The sequence below is a fragment of the Lepidochelys olivacea genome (genome assembly GCF_965140295.1).
Source record: "Lepidochelys olivacea isolate rLepOli2 genome assembly, chromosome: 2".
NCBI classification, from domain to species: Eukaryota; Metazoa; Chordata; order Testudines; family Cheloniidae; genus Lepidochelys; species Lepidochelys olivacea.
Genome location: NC_140412.1, coordinates 222,896,376 through 222,914,892, shown reverse-complemented (window position 1 = coordinate 222,914,892; position 18,517 = coordinate 222,896,376). Strand labels below are relative to the sequence as shown.

At 39.8% G+C, this 18,517-nt stretch overlaps 1 protein-coding gene across 6 annotated transcripts in view; it reads left to right on the top strand.

The window, feature by feature from the left end:
• PPP1R9A (protein phosphatase 1 regulatory subunit 9A) overlaps positions 1-18,517 on the top strand; it is a 264,997-nt gene that overhangs the window by 160,762 nt on the left and 85,718 nt on the right. For all 6 annotated transcript variants that reach the window (XM_084619703.1, XM_084619704.1, XM_084619708.1 and 3 more), the window contains 3 exons: positions 2,909-3,041; positions 3,558-3,678; positions 9,390-9,494. In XM_084619703.1, coding sequence (XP_084475829.1) covers positions 2,909-3,041; positions 3,558-3,678; positions 9,390-9,494 — 359 coding nt within the window. The remainder of the gene's footprint in view (positions 1-2,908; positions 3,042-3,557; positions 3,679-9,389; positions 9,495-18,517) is intronic.

Here is an 18,517-nt window from a genome sequence, read left to right as displayed (position 1 = left end):
GGGCCAAGACTATAACAGGGTTCAAAAGAGAACAAGATAAATTCATGGAGGATAGGTTCATCAATGGCTATTAGCCAGGATGGGCAGGGATGGTGTCCATAGCCTCTGCTTGCCAGAACCTGGGAATGGGTGACGGGATGGATCACTTGATGATTACCTGTTCTGTTCATACCCTCTGAAGCATCTGGCACTAGCCACTGTCAGAAGACAGGATACTGGGCTAGAGGGATACTGACCCAGTATTGGCCGTTTTTATGTTCTTATTCTTAGTTCAAAAATGTTATAAAGTTGAATTGAGGAAAGTAGGCCAAAGAAATAAAAAAGATATATTAAATGTGGGGGAGAGAGGGAGCTGGGGAGATTTTTTTCCTCCAGTTTGTGTAATTAAAAAAAATAAGCACGGGGTTGTCAGGGTTCCTTCCCTACTCTTAACTCTAGGGTACAGATGTGGGGACCTGCATGAAGGACCCCCTAAGCTTATTCTTACCAGCTTAGGTTAAAAACTTCCCCAAGGTACAAACTTTGCCTTGTCCTTGAACAGTATGCTGCCACCACCAAGCGTTTTAAACAAAGAACAGGGAAATAGATCACGTGGAGACGTCTTCCCCCAAAATATCCCCCCAAGCCCTACACACCCCCTTTCCTGGGGAGGCTTGAGAGTAATATCGTAACCAATTGGTTACAAAATCATCAAAGACCCAAACCCCTGGATCTTGGAACAATGGAAAAATCAGTCAGGTTCTTAAAAGAAGGATTTTATTATTTTTTTTTTAAAAAAAAGGTAAAAATCATCTTTATAAAATCAAGATGGAAAATACTTTACAGGGTATTCAGATTCAAAACACAGAGGATCCCCCTCTGGGCAAAACCTTAAAGTTACAGAAAACGGAAATAAACCTCCCTCTTAACACAGGGAAAATTCACATAAAACAAAAGATAAACTAATCCGCCTTGCCTGACTTACCTATACTGGTTGCAATATTGGAGACTTGGATTAGGATGGGTTGGAGGAGATGGATTTCTGTCTGGCCTCTCTCAGTCCCAAGAGAGAACAACACACAAACAAAGAGCAGAAAAAAAAGCCACTTCGTCCCCTACCCCCCCAAGGTTTGAAAGTATCTTGTCCCCTTATTGGTCCTTTGGGTCAGGTGCCAGCCAGGTTAGCTGAGCTTCTTACCCCATTACAGGCCAGGAGGGAATTTTATAGCACTGTATACAGAAAGGTGGTTACCCTTCCCTTTATATTTATGACAGGAGTGCATCTAGTTTTAGACAGAAGTGGAGCAATTATGTTGCTCTCTCAGCTGACAAATTGCTAGGTCGGAACAACACAGATTCTACTAACAGTACCATTTAAGCTATAATCATTTTCTTTTACGTGATCTTCAGGAGCTAAACTTAAAAGTTATATCACTCAGTGACATTTTTAAAGCAGTTGCTACCATTTTTATTTAGGGCATATTTAATAATATTTGTTGCACAAACATTTTTTGTAGTGTGTAAAAAATCTCTTTACCATCAGATCTGATGAGGTGCAGCCTTTGTTCTTACATTTGATCTCTCTGACTTTTATTAAGAATTCAAACATAAAAGTTGAATGTGAATTTTTAGACACTTAAGGGACAGCTCAGCTACAGAGTCAGAGCGTGGCGAGTTTAGCCACAGCCCTGCCGTTGGCTTTCCCTGCCTCTTGTGGGGTGATAGCCTTGAGCAGTCCTTTCATGTAGGCAATGGTTGATTAGCAACTGAACAGAGTTGCAGTCAGGGAAGGCTTCTTGTGACCTGTCTGTTTTGGTGTTGATCTGGTGCACACATTGAATTGTTCGTAAATATTCTTTTGCTACCTAATTCTGCCTTCCCTTGTTGAGGACTTGTAAAGACAGAAAAGGGGAGAGAGTGAAATTGTGGGTGTGGTGTGGTTGTGGTGGGGGTGTTGTGTGGTGTTTTCTTTGTTTAAAGTAACAAATGCAACAATAGATGCAGGACAGAAGAATTTAGATACAATATTTATCTCTAGCACTGTATATTTCTTCACTACTGCCACGGTGGGGCAACTAAGTGAACAGAGGGATTATCTAAATAAAGCATAGGATCAATAATCTGAACAACTATCTCCATTTTTCTGACTCTATAACTCTACAGAAGGCCTCAGTGATCCCTAATTAATTTAAAAGCCATAAATATGTATATTGACTGACGGGTAAACAAATTCAACAAACATACTGCACTTACCGTAGCATTTGAAAAGTTTGTGTGTGTATACACATACACATAAATATTAAACATGTCCTATAATAGAGTTGAAATGTTAAATCTGTCTTAATTGTACAGTAATGATGCCATACTGTAATCTTAAAATTTAAAAGTACAGCATAATCTTTAATTTTATATGTAAATGGTTTTTCATATTAGCAGTAGTGAGCTTCAGCTTTGGTTTTGTGTGTGCAAATTGGACCCTCAGAAAGAAACATCAGAGTTGAGATTAGATACAAGTTACAGTTAATCACAGTAGTTCCTATGTATTCTACTTCTATAAGTATTTGGAGATCTTTACTATCTAGATGGAGCACTGTTTGATTGGAACCATATGTTTGTGTGTTTAATTATTGAAAGAGTAGAATGACTCAGTCCTTCTAAAACATGTACTGCATTTATAACCACATATGGTAAAAATGAATTAGTTATATTCAGAATTGGTTTTCAGTCCTTAGCAGACTGTTTGATGAATAAAAAAGCACTAATTTAAAAACCTGAACTTTGAGGGGAGGAGGGGAACATTGCCTTAAAAACCCATTTCAACCAATGTATTAGAAAAAGCCATAAAAATGGATACATATAGCAGTTATTTTCTTAAGTTAACAATCTTTTCTGGAATGGATAGTTGATCAATATGGGCATATTTTCAAAGGTTTTCAACACATACTCCAATGAAGACTATGACCGGAGAAATGATGAAGTTGACCCAGTGGCTGCATCAGCTGAATATGAACTTGAAAAGCGTGTGGAAAAACTGGAGCTTTTTCCAGTGGAACTAGAAAAAGGTATGCATTCGGTGCACTATTTACAATTTCTCTAAACTGATGTGCAAATCTTTAAAGGGATTACTGCACTTGCTTAGAGGGAATAACTTTAATTCTCAAGGAACCGTTGCAAATCTCTTGGCCCTTCAGACTGAAAAATATTAAATAATATTATTTAAGGAACCAGTTCAAGGACAATAGTTCTGTATTTCTGTAAGAATGTTGTTTCCTGTAGTTCACCTTACACATTAATTGACATGATTTTTCATATTAACTTTTCATTCTCCTCTGGAACATTAGCCATCTTGCCTAAATCTAGTAACCTTTTCCAAATGGCAAATGCAGTATTATCTATCTTTGGTGTGTTATTAAAACTGCAGAAAATTAAGAGTCTCACCAAGGAAATAATTAAAAGTGGGTTTAATCACATGAAAAAAATCAAAGGAAAACAAAAGCCAGATGCAAATGTACTTCTTTAAATGCCAAATTACTTTAAAATCAAACATATATTGCTGCTTTTATTTGTCTTCTCCACAGATGAAGATGGACTTGGCATCAGTATTATTGGAATGGGCGTTGGAGCAGATGCAGGCCTTGAAAAACTGGGAATATTTGTCAAAACAGTAACAGAAGGTGGGGCAGCTGAAAGAGATGGCAGGTAAACTAGATTCAGTGTTTGGTATCTTCCTCAACAGTAGTTGTTATGGATATTGATTTTTGTAGAAAATAATTTCTGGTTGTTTGCATAGGGCAAAAAATTGTGTGTAATTTTATAGCTAGAAATTTGAGTTAGTGTTAAGGCCCAAATGTTCTAATCTGGATACCTAAAGGTAGGCTTCTAAATAAAAGTAGCAACCTGAAATTTCAGAAGATAATTGTGTTGATTATCTCACTTGTGATGCTTTAAAAAGGCCAGATTTGCAGATGGTGGTTGCTCACAACTTCCTGAAAACCAAGCCCCTGTTGCATTTGGTTGGTTGTCCAAAATCAAGTTGGTTGTCCAAAATCAGAAGTGCTGAAGCATTTATAATGTCTTTGAATGGTGGTGCCTGCAGCTCCCATTGGTTTCAAAGAGTATTTTGGATGGTCAGTATCTATGAAAAATGGTTCCTCAGCAACATTTTTCTAGTTTTTCCTGTGTAGTTGTGTGCCCTTGAGTTCCTCATTTCTCACTTAACATGCACTTTTTGAAAATCACGAATGCAGAATGATCTTCAGTATTATAAATTCTTCTTTGAGTGATTACACACATGCATTCCAGCTCTTGGTAACTTTACTCTTTGTAAGGTGGTGTCAGGAAATAAATCAATGGGGACGTGGTACGTCCGGCCGATAAATGGTTGATACAAACAAAAGTGCTTTTACAGAAAGCTTTTACTTTATTTAGTCTCCAGCACTTACACACGTCCGCAACAGGTTAGGAGAGCACCTCAAATATACCCCTGATTAATATTTATGCAAGGTCTTCAGGAGGTCTCGAGTGGATCTCTGTAGACTTCTGGTGGCCACCCTTCCATCTGCAGGGGAACTTGAGAGGAATCCCAGAAATGTCCGAAGCGTCCCAAGTATTCAAATGTCCACCGAGCTTCGATGTCTGGGCATAATCATTTTCTATACCTCAATGAATGGCTACTCAAGGGACAATCATATAATGAGGTTTTTGCCACCATAAAGGTGATAAGATCTCAGTTCTGCAAGCTAGAATTGACACTCAACATTGAGAAATTCACTTTGAGCCTGGTACAAAGAGTGGAGTTCATAGGAGCCTACTTAGACACTATATCAGCCAGGGCTTATCTTCCCTCCAACAGATTCTCGATGTTAGCAGATCTCATCTCAAAGATTCAAATCAGCCCAAAGACATAGATAAGAAGTTGTCTTCAATTGCTTGGATATCTGGCAGCCTGCACCTTTGAGACACCACATATGAGGCTTCTCCTTTGGTGTTTTGAGGGCTGGTTCAGGACTGTTTATACTTCAAACAAACACAGCCTGCACAAGTTATTGTTGGTCCCTCATCAGGGAGATCATACTACATTTTTGCTTTGGCCCCTTTAATATTTGTCTCCAGTTGACCAATGATCAGGCAGCTGAGAAAGAACTCTCATGTTCTTTCCAAAATACTTCATTCGAGACAGGTGTACACAACTCTCTGAATATGGAGCACCCTATTCCTGAATATGGAACATCTATTGTGCATCAGCTCTGGAGGTTCTTTCCACCTCATCCTTATATGGTAATCAGTAAGCATAATAATCAAAACACCATCTTTTAGCAATAAATATGAATATATTTGAGGATGTCTCAAATATCCTAGAATAATTGAATAAAGATTGGGGTGGGATTCCTAATATTGTAATTTTCAGATAAGAATTGTACTTCAGTAGCTGCAGTAAATTTTCCATGTCTTTCTGCAAAAGTCAGGAGATTACTCCGGGTATTACTTGCCCTCGGGGAAGATGAGAAACTAGTGAGGGAATTCCGAGTGACTGAGCACCACTGTCTTATTCATGCTGCTCCAGACATAGTAGATGTTGGGTAGTTGCCATGTAAAGGGCATTCTGTGGTAAATGTCATTGGCCAATTGAACCAGAGAGGTTGCTGTAAGCTCCAGTCCAAATTAAGCATAGGATGATAGATAGTTAGAGGTAATAAAAAGCGAAGGAATCAGTGAGCAAACTGAAAATGAAATACCAATACTCTCATTACATGTGATAGGGTAAATGGCTACTTTGTATAAATAATCTCCCAGTTCAAGTACAGGACAGGTGTAGTGGATGATGCATCATTTGAAAAATTTTTTCTGATAATAAATTTACCTGAGAACAGTTGCTGAGGAATGTGTAACAATTCACAACTTGAAACGTATACTAAATTATATCTCTTCAAAATTTGAAGTCACATTTTTAGGACCTAATTCTGCAATCTTTCTGATATTGAGAAGCAATTAGGCAAGTTGTTCCAGCAACTTAAATTAGTTCATATGCTGTTCCCTGTAAGTGAGGCTTGAGGAACTGGCCCTTAGAAAATAATAGAGAAACCACGAATTTCATTAATAATAAAATACTGTTAAACTTTTTCTTTTTAAGTCTTTGTCACCCGAAAACCCTTCTCCCATTTGGTACTTAATTTGTTCACACACACACAAACAAACACACACACACACGAGCTGGTGAGAAATAGCATGTTGTTGTTCAGATTGGTGTCAAGCCATTCAACACATCTGTAAAACTGTCAGGAACAGGATGGAGGAAGAATCAAATGGGGGGGGGGGTAAAGGTTGAAAATAACTGTCTGGAAATTAATTGTAACTGGTGTAATAATACATATTATATAATCTGGTGTAATTATATATTATAAATGAATAACCATCCTTCATCTTCATATATGTTGTACAAATGCCTTTAATATTTAGAAAAAAGGATGCTGTTGATTCCGCTGTTTAAAAAAAGGTTTTAGGACGGAATTTTTCCTCCTGCTCCTTTGTCATGTAATGCTGATTTCGTAAAGACAGTGGCCTACGTGCACCATCCAATACAAACCCGAAAAAGTCATCTTGACAGTTATATCTTCAAAATCCCAGATGGATAAAGAGAGAGGAAAGAATTCAATTTACTGAAAAGGAACTCTGATTATTTTATTTTATTCTATAATTTTAACATACATTGTATGTTACCTCTACATTTTTTATTAGCACTTTTATTCCACTTTTACATATTAAGGCCTGAGTTTCAAAAGGTCAGATACAAAATGGATGCTGATATACGTAAACACGTTTGCCTAATTTCTGCATAGTTACTACAATTCCATGTGCAAATTGTGAATTTTGACTTGCAAAGGACGAGCTATTTGACAAACTGGCCATTTGTGCACAAATAACAGATTTGCATTTGGAATTATGTTAATTGCAAAAGCAGTTTTAGCAAGCAAAAATGCACATTAATTTCTTTATGCATTGGCCTTCTGACAAATCAGTTCTCAATTACGTAGAAAATCTTATTAGTATTGCTTATTTTGGTAGTGTCTCCCGGGTCAAGGATTCTTTCCAAACATAGAATAAGACATGATTGGAAAATAAATGTGATTACTCTTACATGTATGAAAATATAGTAATACTTACTTGGCATCATATAGAAAATATCCTTTTCGATGGCAATATTACGTATTTGGAGAACTAAGAAGACTGAAATAAGAAATGGAAATAAATTAGTAAGCCGCAAAGAAAAGAAATAGAGAGAAGTAATAACCAAAGTGGGCTAATGGACAAAAAGACTCTCATAATCTGTCAATCTTTTTATATTATTGAGGTATGTTCAATGTAATGGCAACAGTTACATGTATAAAAATGATATACAGTTCTAAAAAGGGAGTAGGTGGGGTTGCAGAGATGCAGTTTGTAGGCTTCCACAAAAGCAGTATTTTCAAAATTCGCTGTGTCTGGATGGGAAATAATCCATTGATCCACAGTTGGTCCACAGTGACAGCATGAACTTTGAAGCTGCCAAAGTAGCTCTAAGGAGCAATTTGTGCTCAGCAGTATAGTTCAGAATGTTGGGAGATGTTATTCAAAATGCTTGTAGAAATGTGAGGTGTTATGCCAAAGCTGAGAGTGAAATTATTTTTAGTACTCCTTCGCAAAATGTAGTTTCTAATTTGCATTCCCGGAGCATGTGGTTCTGAGGTCCTGAGGAAAACTTCCATTAGTAGATATTTATGCTCAGGAAAAAGTGCCGTTTTTAAATATCTTGACTTAAAACAAGGAACTTTCATCTGCTCTATTTCTGTTGGTTCCTTTTAAATCTGTGTTATCTGATATAGTAGCTCACGTACAGATGTTTGAAAATGTGTTTCTTTTACGATTTTTATATGCTTTTTCATTTGGAAAACTGTTGGAATTTGTATGTTTCTAGCAGAGCTGAATTTGATATGTCTCTCTTCCCTCCATGTACCTTTAATAAATGATGATGCTATCTCTGCTCTAGGGATGCATTCACAGGTTACAGTTGTGTGTATTGCGGAATGAAAAGAGTAGCAATTCATTGTTTTTAACTTTGCCACATGGAGCAGTAGGTTGTGTTATAAATAGATGTTTAAAATCTAGGAGATTCTTCCCCTGGTAAAACAATTTAAGGCTTTATCCTTCATTCCTTGTACATCCAAGACTCCCTTTCAAGTCACTGAGAATTCCTGGTGTGCAGGGGATGCAAGATCAGACCTCTTAAAGATAATTTAAAAGACTAATTTACCCTAATTTATTTGAAGTTTAGGCATAATCTACTGAGTAGTGGCCCTTTAGGTATATGATAGATTATTAAAATATGCTTTTGCTCTAAAGAATACTCCGTTTTCAAGTAGCATGAAATACTAGAACTGCAGTTTACATTGTTCTTCAGGATTGTTTAGAAAAGGACAATGTGTAAGTTATTCAAGTTTCAGAGTACCAGCCTTGTTAGTCTGTATCCGCAAAAAGAAAAGGAGGACTTGTGGCACCTTAGAGACTAAGAAATTTATTTGAGCATAAGCTTTCGTGAGCATAAGCTTTCAGATGAAGTGAGCTGTAGCTCACGAAAGCTTGTGCTCAATTAAATTTGTTAGTCTCTAAGGTGCCACAAGTCCTCCTGTTCTTTTTAAGTTATTCAGGTATCTCAAGGTATGTCTACACTACAGCCACTGTAGCAACGTAGCTCTGATGCTTCAGCTGGGTCACTGTAGTACTGCAGCTGACACTTCCTACGTCAATGGAAGGGGCTTTTCCATCAGTGTAGTTAATCCACCTCTCCTAGAGTTGGTAACCAGGTCTACAGACAAATTCTTCCATCAACTTAGCTGGGTCTAAACTATGGAATAGGTTGGCCTAACTACAGCGCACAGTCCTGAGTGATGTAGCTAGATCACTTTAACTTTTAAGTGTAGCTCAGGTCTGAGTTTAATTTTGTAATGTTCCAGACTCAGCAATTTGTTTTACCTGTGATTACCTACAATACCACTGATATGGAGGAATGTAATTACTCATAATACTAAGATTGTCTAAAGCTGTAATTATGAGGTATCTGTACACAGGCAGTGACATAATTTTGTATTTTTTTCTTTGCTGTTGCTTCTGTATTTAGCAATACCAAATAGCAAAGCATGCTTTGCCCCACTTCAGGAATGCGTTTAGGCATGTGCTCATATGCCAATGAAGTCAGCCCTTTCCTAAATTGGGGTCTGTATCACATAACAAACAGACTGCATAATGTTGTACGGATGGTATTTACTTCAATTTTTTTAATTTTGGTGTAACTCCAAATGCTTTTTTAAAAGCTACAATTATTGCTTCCTTTTATGTTTTGATGAGTAATTTAGGGATTTTATTTGTTTTTCTGAAAGGATCCAAGTAAATGACCAAATTGTAGAAGTGGATGGAATCAGTCTGGTTGGCGTTACACAGAATTTTGCTGCAACAGTTCTCAGAAACACCAAAGGAAATGTCAGGTGAGTAACTATGTTTGAAGAAGAACATACTGATGGTACTAAACATTTCAAATTATCTAGTTGCTTCCATTAGGAGTATCAATTTCTTGGGGTAGGGGCAATACAAGAAAGTGGAAAGGGAGAGACCTCTCTGTCCTTTTAACCTGTAACATCTCTGCTGGGACTCCCAGCAATGGTATAAATGATATTAATTTTTTGTGATGGGACTACGTGATAATTAAGACTTGGACTGAAACCACAGGTAGGGTCAGATCCTCAGTTGCTGTAATTTGGTCAAAGTTGATTTCTTTCAAAGGATTTAAACCAGGCTCTGACCCATTGTTCACATAGGCCACCAAATAGGTGTCAGTCAAATGGAAACCTCAAGGAGAATCATTACCAATACTATCCTAATATTAATTCACTGAGCCACCATCTCCCCAGTACTTGCTCTGGGTTTATTCCCATATCAGGTAGTTTGTCTACTTCCTTGCTATAAAATGTGTTATTCATTTGATTAGTACCTGTTAGTTAAAAGGGATTGTTGCAAGTGTCAGTAAAATAGTGAACAGGTTAGAAAATATTGTAAAATTCACTGAGTAAACTTCTTAATACAAGATATAAATTCATAATGCAAAAATGTAAAATACTTGTAAGAACCATAATACAATAATGTACATTTTCTAACCATTAAACTGTTCTACCAGTTTTATAAATAGAATATATCCGCTCATGTACGCTGTTAAACTACCTGCTAATTGCAAATATTTAACTTTGACGAATTAATAAATATTTAAAAACAAATATTTAACTTTGACAAATTAATAAACAAAGAAAATGTGTAGCATATTGTAAACTAATATCCAAGCTGTAACTGCCTTCAGTTAATTGCAGTTCCCAAAATTCGCTGCACAGAGGATAGACCTGACCTCTGATTCATATGATTTGGAGCCGGTTCCTATTCTTGTTGAACTCAATGACAAAACTATTGGTTTCAATGGAAACAAGGTCAGCCCGCTCCAGTTGCAGTGTTGGGTACATGCTGTAGTCATGTGACAGTAAGACTTTTCCAGCTGATCCTTAAGTAACATTTGAGGAAGACGTTAGCTTTGGCATTGGCAATGTAGTAGACTGTGCAGGTGGGCAGAGTGCTGGGTTTTTGTTATGGTTTATATTTAGGAAAATAAATTTTGTAAAAATTATATTTTAATTACAAGAGAGTATTAGTCTTCTGTGTACATATGCAATTGTAGCTATGTTAATTGGGTCCCAATCCTGCAAAGACTTCCACAGAGATTTAACTTTAGGAACTGGGAATTGGTGGCAATCATCCGTCTTGAAAAGTGAAGAGCCAAAGCAGTTCTGAAATTATGTGTCATGCTGCAACATCACGAGTGGCTCAAGCGTTCAATTCTCTAGCAACAGTCCTTGCCACAAATCGTTCAGGTGTAAGGCTGGGGGCTAGAGAATGAATCTGGTGCACTACTAATGCTTGAGGCCTAATGCAGTTTCTTCTTCACTCTCTTGGCTTTCCTTGTTCTCAACCACCTCTCTTCAGCCTCTTTGACTCCCGGCAAAGCGCAGCCCTCTAGTGTAGTCTATCACTAGCTATCTTCCCAGCTTGCAGTGTTGATGTTGAAAGATTTCAAGTCCCTCTTGCAAAAGTGCTTGAGCTTACATTGACCCAGTGGCCCTAGAGCATCCTCATTTTCTCTATACAGGGAATCCTTAGAATGCATCCACCCTGTGCAGATGACCAAGCCAACGGAAATGTTTGTGTTTGAGAATAGTGATTAGACTTGGTAATTTTGCTTTCTCTAGTACTTTGGTGTCAGGAACTTTGGTTTCCTATTTGATAGTTAGAATATGGTGAGGACAGCAGGTGTGAAAGGTGTTTAGCCTTCTTTCATGCCGGCTGTAGGTGTTTCAGGTCTCACCACAATAAAGCACTGTGCTCAAAATGCACATCTAGTAGACCCAAATCTTGGTGTTCAATGTTAGTTTCCTGTTATCCCACACATGCTTGGTCGGGTGGCCTAATGTAGTAGCTGCCTTTCTGATATGGGAATTAACTTATCTCCAGATGACGAGTTTATCTGATACAATTGATCCTAGATAGCAGAATTTCTGCACAACTTCTATCATGGTGTTAGTGATTGAAACCCTGGTGTAATCAACACACTTTGTGCTATTATTGTTTTCTTTAGACTGATAATCCACATTCAACACAAGCTAGCACAAAGCTATTGAAAAATTGCTGAAGCTCTTATTCACTATGTGCGACGAGCATTGAATTATTGGTGAATAGAAGTTCTCTTATCAGCGTGTGTTTGAGTTTGCTTTTTGCTCTTAGATGTTGTGACACAGAGGCCCACTGGTGGTTTACTACTCTGTCTCAGCAACTTGTGTCAGGCATGACATACTCACTACTCCTAACACACTGTTGTCATGATATATACCCAAAATGTGGCATGTAATATATCATAGGAAAACTAATAAATCACTGATCTTTAATGTTCTTGCATGTGTATCTATAAGGTATGTACAAAAAGTTATGGATATGTGTTAGAATCATGTTATTAAAATGTGTTCGGCAAGCAATGCATAATCCCAGTCTGCTATAGACAATGGAATGTGTATTTGCTTGGCTGACCAGTCTGGTCATCAGGCAGAGACAATAAAGGTGCATTTATACAAAAGGTAAACAAAGCCGTTGAACTAGCAAGGGGAAGAGATAACTACTCAACTGTCACCAGCTGGAGAAGAGCCAGCATGAAATCTTCTCCAGACCACATGGCATCTCTTCAGATGGACAAAAAGAACTTTATTTGAGAATAGATAAAGAGAGAATATCTATTATCTGTTTATCTGAGAATATAACTTTATATTCCAGTGGTTTACTAGAATATAAAGACAAGGGGTCTGAGCCTCATACAATATTACTGTACTATAAAAGAGTACCAAGTGAGATCTTTTATGAAAGCTAATGACACACTGGTGATTAATATCATTGGGGAATGTGTGTAGTAACACTATATGAGGAATTATGAATGCTCACTGATATTATAATTTAAAGTCTGGGACCAAACAAAGGGAGAAACTAGTTTTCTCCCAGATGGGAGGGACTGCAGCTATCTACCTGTTTCAGTGAAATTCATGCTCCTGGGTGCATTCTGTACCAAAAAAATTAAAATTCTAAAAATTGTATTTGTTAAAATAACACTACATAATCATGTCAGTTTCCATTATTTTGGTAATTTATTTCAAAATACCAGTCAGCAAGTATGTCTGTAACAATACAGACACACACAAAAATTCCCCCAGGAGTAGAGAGTTAAAGAAACCCCTATGACAACCAAGTGACTTCTCTGCCCCCTTTCTCCCCCAGAGCTCAGCCAGGTGCCAGACACCCACAACCCCTCCCCCCCTCCAGAGCCCAACTGCGGGCCCCCCCAGCAAAAACACCTGAACCTCCTCCCCCACCAGAGCTCAGCCACGCCCCCCCCAGCCCAGATACCTGCACCCCCCAGCAAAAACACCTGAACCTCCTCCCCCACCAGAGCTCAGCCACGCCCCCCCCCAGATACCTGCACCCCCCAGCCAATACACCCGAACCCCTTCCCCCCATCCCCCAGAGCACAGCCGCGGGGCCTTCCCGGCCCAAATACCTGTACCCACTCCCCACCCAGAGCCCAGGGATCCAGAGGGAGAAACAACCTGATGCCAGTCCTAGGCTTGCACAGAGTTTCCTGCACGCCACCCTCTCCTTCCCTCAGGGCATGCTGGGAACTGCAGCTGCCAGGAACGCTGTAGCTCCCTCTCCCTCCCACCCAGCAGTGTCTTCTATATGCAAGCTGGGTTCTGCTGGGTTCAGTGGCCCCTAGTAGTGGCTAGCAGCACTGCAGCCCATTTCTGTGGTGGAAAGGAAATTCTGCACGCACAACATTAATTTCTGCAAAATTCTGAATTGCGCAGTGGCGCAGAATTCCCCCAGTAGTAAATTAAGCAAGGTGTGACCAAAAACAATGGAAGCCCCATTTATGTTTGAATCATCAGGGGGAGGGGAAGCCCACAGGAAGGGAAGAACAGCAAGAGGTCATCCTGAGTGTGCAGACAAAACAGTGACTTTGGGACGATAAAAGGAGAGAGAAAAAGCCGTCTTGGTTTCCATCACTGGACAGACACCTGAACTCTTGCAATCTGCCAAAGATGGGTCCTTCAGCTAAGGAGGTTAAAGTCTCTGGGAACTGAATATAGGTGAGAAACCTGCTTAGGCAAAGATCAAGGGAAGATGGTCCTTTGTACTGTTTTGGAAGGGCCTGACTAAGAGAGGGAGTCAGCTATGGATGGAAAGAAAATGATTGCTAAGAAATCTACCTTGAACTGTGGCTGTAGCTTGTTTGAATTAAGTCTTAGGGCAAGTCTACACTACAGTGCTACATCAGTGCAGCTGCATCACTATAGCGCATCTGGGGAAGATGCACCATGCCAGTGGGAGAGCACTCTCCCATTGCCCTTAGAGAGAAGCGTAAGCTATGTTGTCGGGAGAACGTCTCCTGATGACATAGCGCCGATGTGGACAGCATGAAACTTTTGTCACTTGGGGGGACTTTTTCATACCCCTGAGTGATGTAAATTAGATCGACTTAAGCAGTAGTGTAGACTTTTCCCTAGACACTAGCAAGCATATTTTACTTTTATTTGCTTGTAACCATTTGTCTTTATCCCTTCTACTTGGTATCACTTAAAGTGATATGCTGTGCTTTTAAAGGAACAACCAACCTTATTAATTCTCTATGTGTTCCAGGAGGGGACTGGATGCTTCAACCCTCTCTGGTTTGGGGAAAATTTGGGACTGGGGGTATGTCGGGGTCACCATGCAAGTAGTAACTAAGGCTGGTGGGGACCAGAGTGGAGCTGTGATGTAACAAGCAGGCTGCTAGAGTCAGAGGTGCTGAAGCAGGTCTTTGCTCAACACACAGACACTTAGTGCATGCTTGTATGCTGGCTGGGAGCATCCAGACAGGGAGCTACAGCAGCAGAGCATTTTGAGGCACGCAGGATTACAGGACAAGTGGTGACATCATCTCTCAGTAGCCTGAATTGAACCCTAAAACATTACAGATGTGTAATGTTGAAGAGTTTTCCATCTGATTTTGTAAGGAGATTTACATCCTTAGTGCTAGATGAGAAAGCATGGCGAAGCAGCAGAGGGAAGAATATGCCAAAGAGTACTGCTGCCAAAACACATCCTTATGCTTTGAAATCCACCGCAGTTTTTGTAAGGTTAAAGTCCTCCATGTATTTAATTATTATTCAGTGTACTGTGGGGCAGATTGCCCACTTCCATGGAAAATAACAGGTTTGGGTAGGAAGGAGAAAACACAAGGGGATCTTCACATAGCTTTCCCTAGGTCCTTCATCATGGATTAAATTATAATCTGACTAGTTGCCATATAGACCCTTTTGTCATAAAATATCGTATTGTACTGATATTTCTTTGTTGCTGTTCTGCGCACATTTTGAAGTATAGTGTACATTCCATACACAAGGATCAGGTCCTCAGAATCCATTTTGAAGCACTTGGAGGAGAGGAAGGTGATTAGGAACAGTCAACATGGATTCACCAAGGGAAAGGCATTCCTGACCTACCTGATTGCCTTCTGTGATGAGATAACTGGTTCTGCGGATATGGGGAAGATGGTGGACTTGATATACCTTGACTTTAGCAAAGCTTTTGACACTGTCTCCCACAGTATTCTTGCCAGCAAGTTAAAGAAGTATGGGCTGGATGAATGGACTATTAGATGGACAGAAAGCTGGCTAGATTGTCGGGCTCAACGGGTAGTCATCAATGACTCGATGTCTAATGGCAGCCGGTATCAAGCAGAGTGCCCCAGGGGTCAGTTCTGGGGCCAGTTTTGTTCAACATCTTCATTAATGATCTGGAGGATGGGGTGGATTGCACCCTCAGCAGGTTCACAGATGACACTAAGCTGGGGGGATATGCTGGAGGATAGCGATAGGGTCCAGAGTGACCTAGACAAATTGGAGGATTGGGCAAAAAAAGATGCAGTTCAACAAGGACAGGTGCAGAGTCCTGCACTTAGGACGAAAGAATCCCATGCACCGCTACAGGCTGGGGACTGACTGGCTAAGCAGCAGTTCTGCAGAAAAGGAGCTAGGAATTACAGTGGACAAGAAGCTGGATATGAGTCAACGGTGTGCCCTTGTTGCCAAGAAGGCTACCAGCATATTGGGCTGCATTAGTAGGAGCATTGCCAGTAGATTGAGGGACGTGACTATTCCCCTCTATTTGGTACTGGTGAGGCCACATCTGGAGTATTGCATTCAGTTTTGGGCCCCCCGCTACAGAAAGGATGTGGACAAATTGGAGAGAGTCCCGCAGAGGGCAACAAAAATGATTGGGGGCTGGGGCACATGACTTATGAGGAGAGGCTGAAGGAACTGGGCTTATTTAGTCTGCAGAAGAGAAGAGAGAGGGGGCATTTGATAGGAGCTTTCTACTACCTAAGGGGGGTTTCAAGGAGGATGAAGCTCAGCTGTTTTCAGTGGTGGCAGATGACAGAACAAGAAGCAATGGTCCCAAATTGCAGTGAGGGAGGTCTAGGTTGGATATTAGGAAATACTGTTTCACTAGGAGGGTGGTGAAGCCCTGGAATGGGTTACCTAGGGAGGTGGTGGAATCTCCATCCTTAGAGGTTTTTAAGGCCTGGCTTGACAAAGCCCTGCCTGGGATGATTTAGTTGGGGTTGGTCCTGCTTTGAGCAGGGGGTTGGACTAGATGACCTCCTGAGGTCTCTTCCAACCCTAATCTTCTATCATTCTATGATCATTGGCTCCTTACAGGTCTCATTTATCAGGGAGAGGTTTGAGTTTTTACATTGTTGCTATTTATAAGCTTAAAATATTGAGTTTTCACAGAAAGTTGTGACTGAACACATCAGTGTCACAACTGGATAAAGAAGATTTTAATAAATAATATACATATTTCAATGAAAATATTTTATAAGCATATACATGCACACTTACACAAAGTTTATGCTGTTAGCACCCCTTCCTACTAATGCAGGTATCTGCTGAGGAGAAGGGATGGGGTAGAATTTGGTACAACTCCCTTTCTGATTTTGCTTCATTTAAGAAAACTGTACGATAAAGACCCTCAAGTTTCCTCAATTCTAATTGTGTCCCAAAGTTCCGTGGTCCATCTCACAGGGAAGCCCAGAAATGTGTGAAATGTAATTAGCCAGACTGCTTGGGATCAGTAGAGTGAGAAGATTTGCCAAGCTCCATCATGAAGTCTGTGACATAGACATCATACACAAGTACTGTTAGGCCCTGACAAGTTACCTTGTTTTATGTTCTGCTTACTTCAGTGTACTGTGTTTGCTTTTAATTACTCAAAGCTAGACACATTCCTGAAATCGTCCCCTAACATCTCTCTTAATTTAATGCCTTTTGCAGGTGAATCTCAGGGTGCCAAAGGTTACTACCAGCTTGAAAGTGTGGCTCTACCATAAACATAAACATTTGCTTATAGAGTAAATTGGATCAAATATTGGTCTCTTAAAAACATTATTCATAAAAGAGGATTGCGTATTTTGCTGTCATTTTTATTCCCTCTTACGCATGCAGAAGCCATGAATGCTGGCTGTGTTGTAAAGGAAAAAAATCTGTTTCATGGCAGAACCTGTCTCCTGTTTCAGCTGCCGTGACACAGTAGTAGGTTTACAGAACAATCTCTCATCCCCCCTCTCTTTCATGGACACACTTTCACTCTGGACCACACACCCTCCCTGGCCTTAGGAGAGCTTACGAGAATCATTTGGGACAGGATTCCTCTCCTCTCCACAGCTATTTGTGCCTGGCTGCTGTAAGTATAGGGAAGGTTCATGCTGGCATTTGCGCATCATCACTTCCTTAGCAGTGGCCAATAATGATTCACATCACTTGGGGGGAAGAGGGAAAAGTTGGGTGCTGAGACTCCCATGCAGGTAAAGAGAGTCGATACCATTGCTGATTCCTACCTTCTGCCTCTCATGTTGCCAGGGATCACTAGTGCCCCATGCACAGTGCAAGTGATCTACTACCTCCTCCTATTCAGGAGGAAATGAGATGGGAGGCACACAAAACTGCAAATGGAGACACACTGGTGAGAAAATGTGGAGGTAGAACTCCCATGCTATCTATTAAAGATGTCTCTGTAGCAAATCCACCTCTGATGGGAGAGATCACACACGTACTGTTTAATGGAATTAAAGTTCTGCTTTAATTACTATATATGTTACAGTGCTGGCTTAATTAATTTTACATAATTGCTTTAATGAACACTTCGTGGCCTCTACGCTGTCCAAGCAACAGCATGTGAACTGACCAACCTAACCTTTAATGAGCACAGCTTTTTTTTTCACGTCATGAATACAGCACATACTGCATATACACATGTTCTCTCTGGAATGCTGCATGCACACAGTTCTGTGTGTCTCCAACGTTCCTTCCTCTTACAGCCCAAAGCATTATACACTGCCATTTTTCAAGTAGTCTAGCAAAATACATTTTAGCCTTTGCATTGGGGTTTATACTTGATCGATCATGCGGAAATACATTTATGAAAGGAGTGATATTGAAACTACTTCCTTAATTCTCACCAATAATTTGGTCACTGCTGCTTCAGAAAGCTAGTATAATGCTGATATTTAGTGATTCCCCCCCTTTGAGTTTTAGAAACATTTTTGAATAGTCATGACAATGGAGGTTAGTGACCTAGAATAGATTCTTCAATATTGCTTCCAGAAAAACGTAACCAACCTTCTGTAACTGACATAGTAAAGAGACAGTGAGAACAAAGCCATGATGTCTATCTTTTAAACTGTTCCAGTTCAAGATAACCCCCCACATCTAGCAAATTAATCACATAAAAACTTGAAGGAGCTGAGGGGTTTCTATTATTTGAAATGTTATGCTATTCAGAAGAATTGCCATATCAGAATAGAAGACCATTAATCCAACCAGTTTGGCATTCT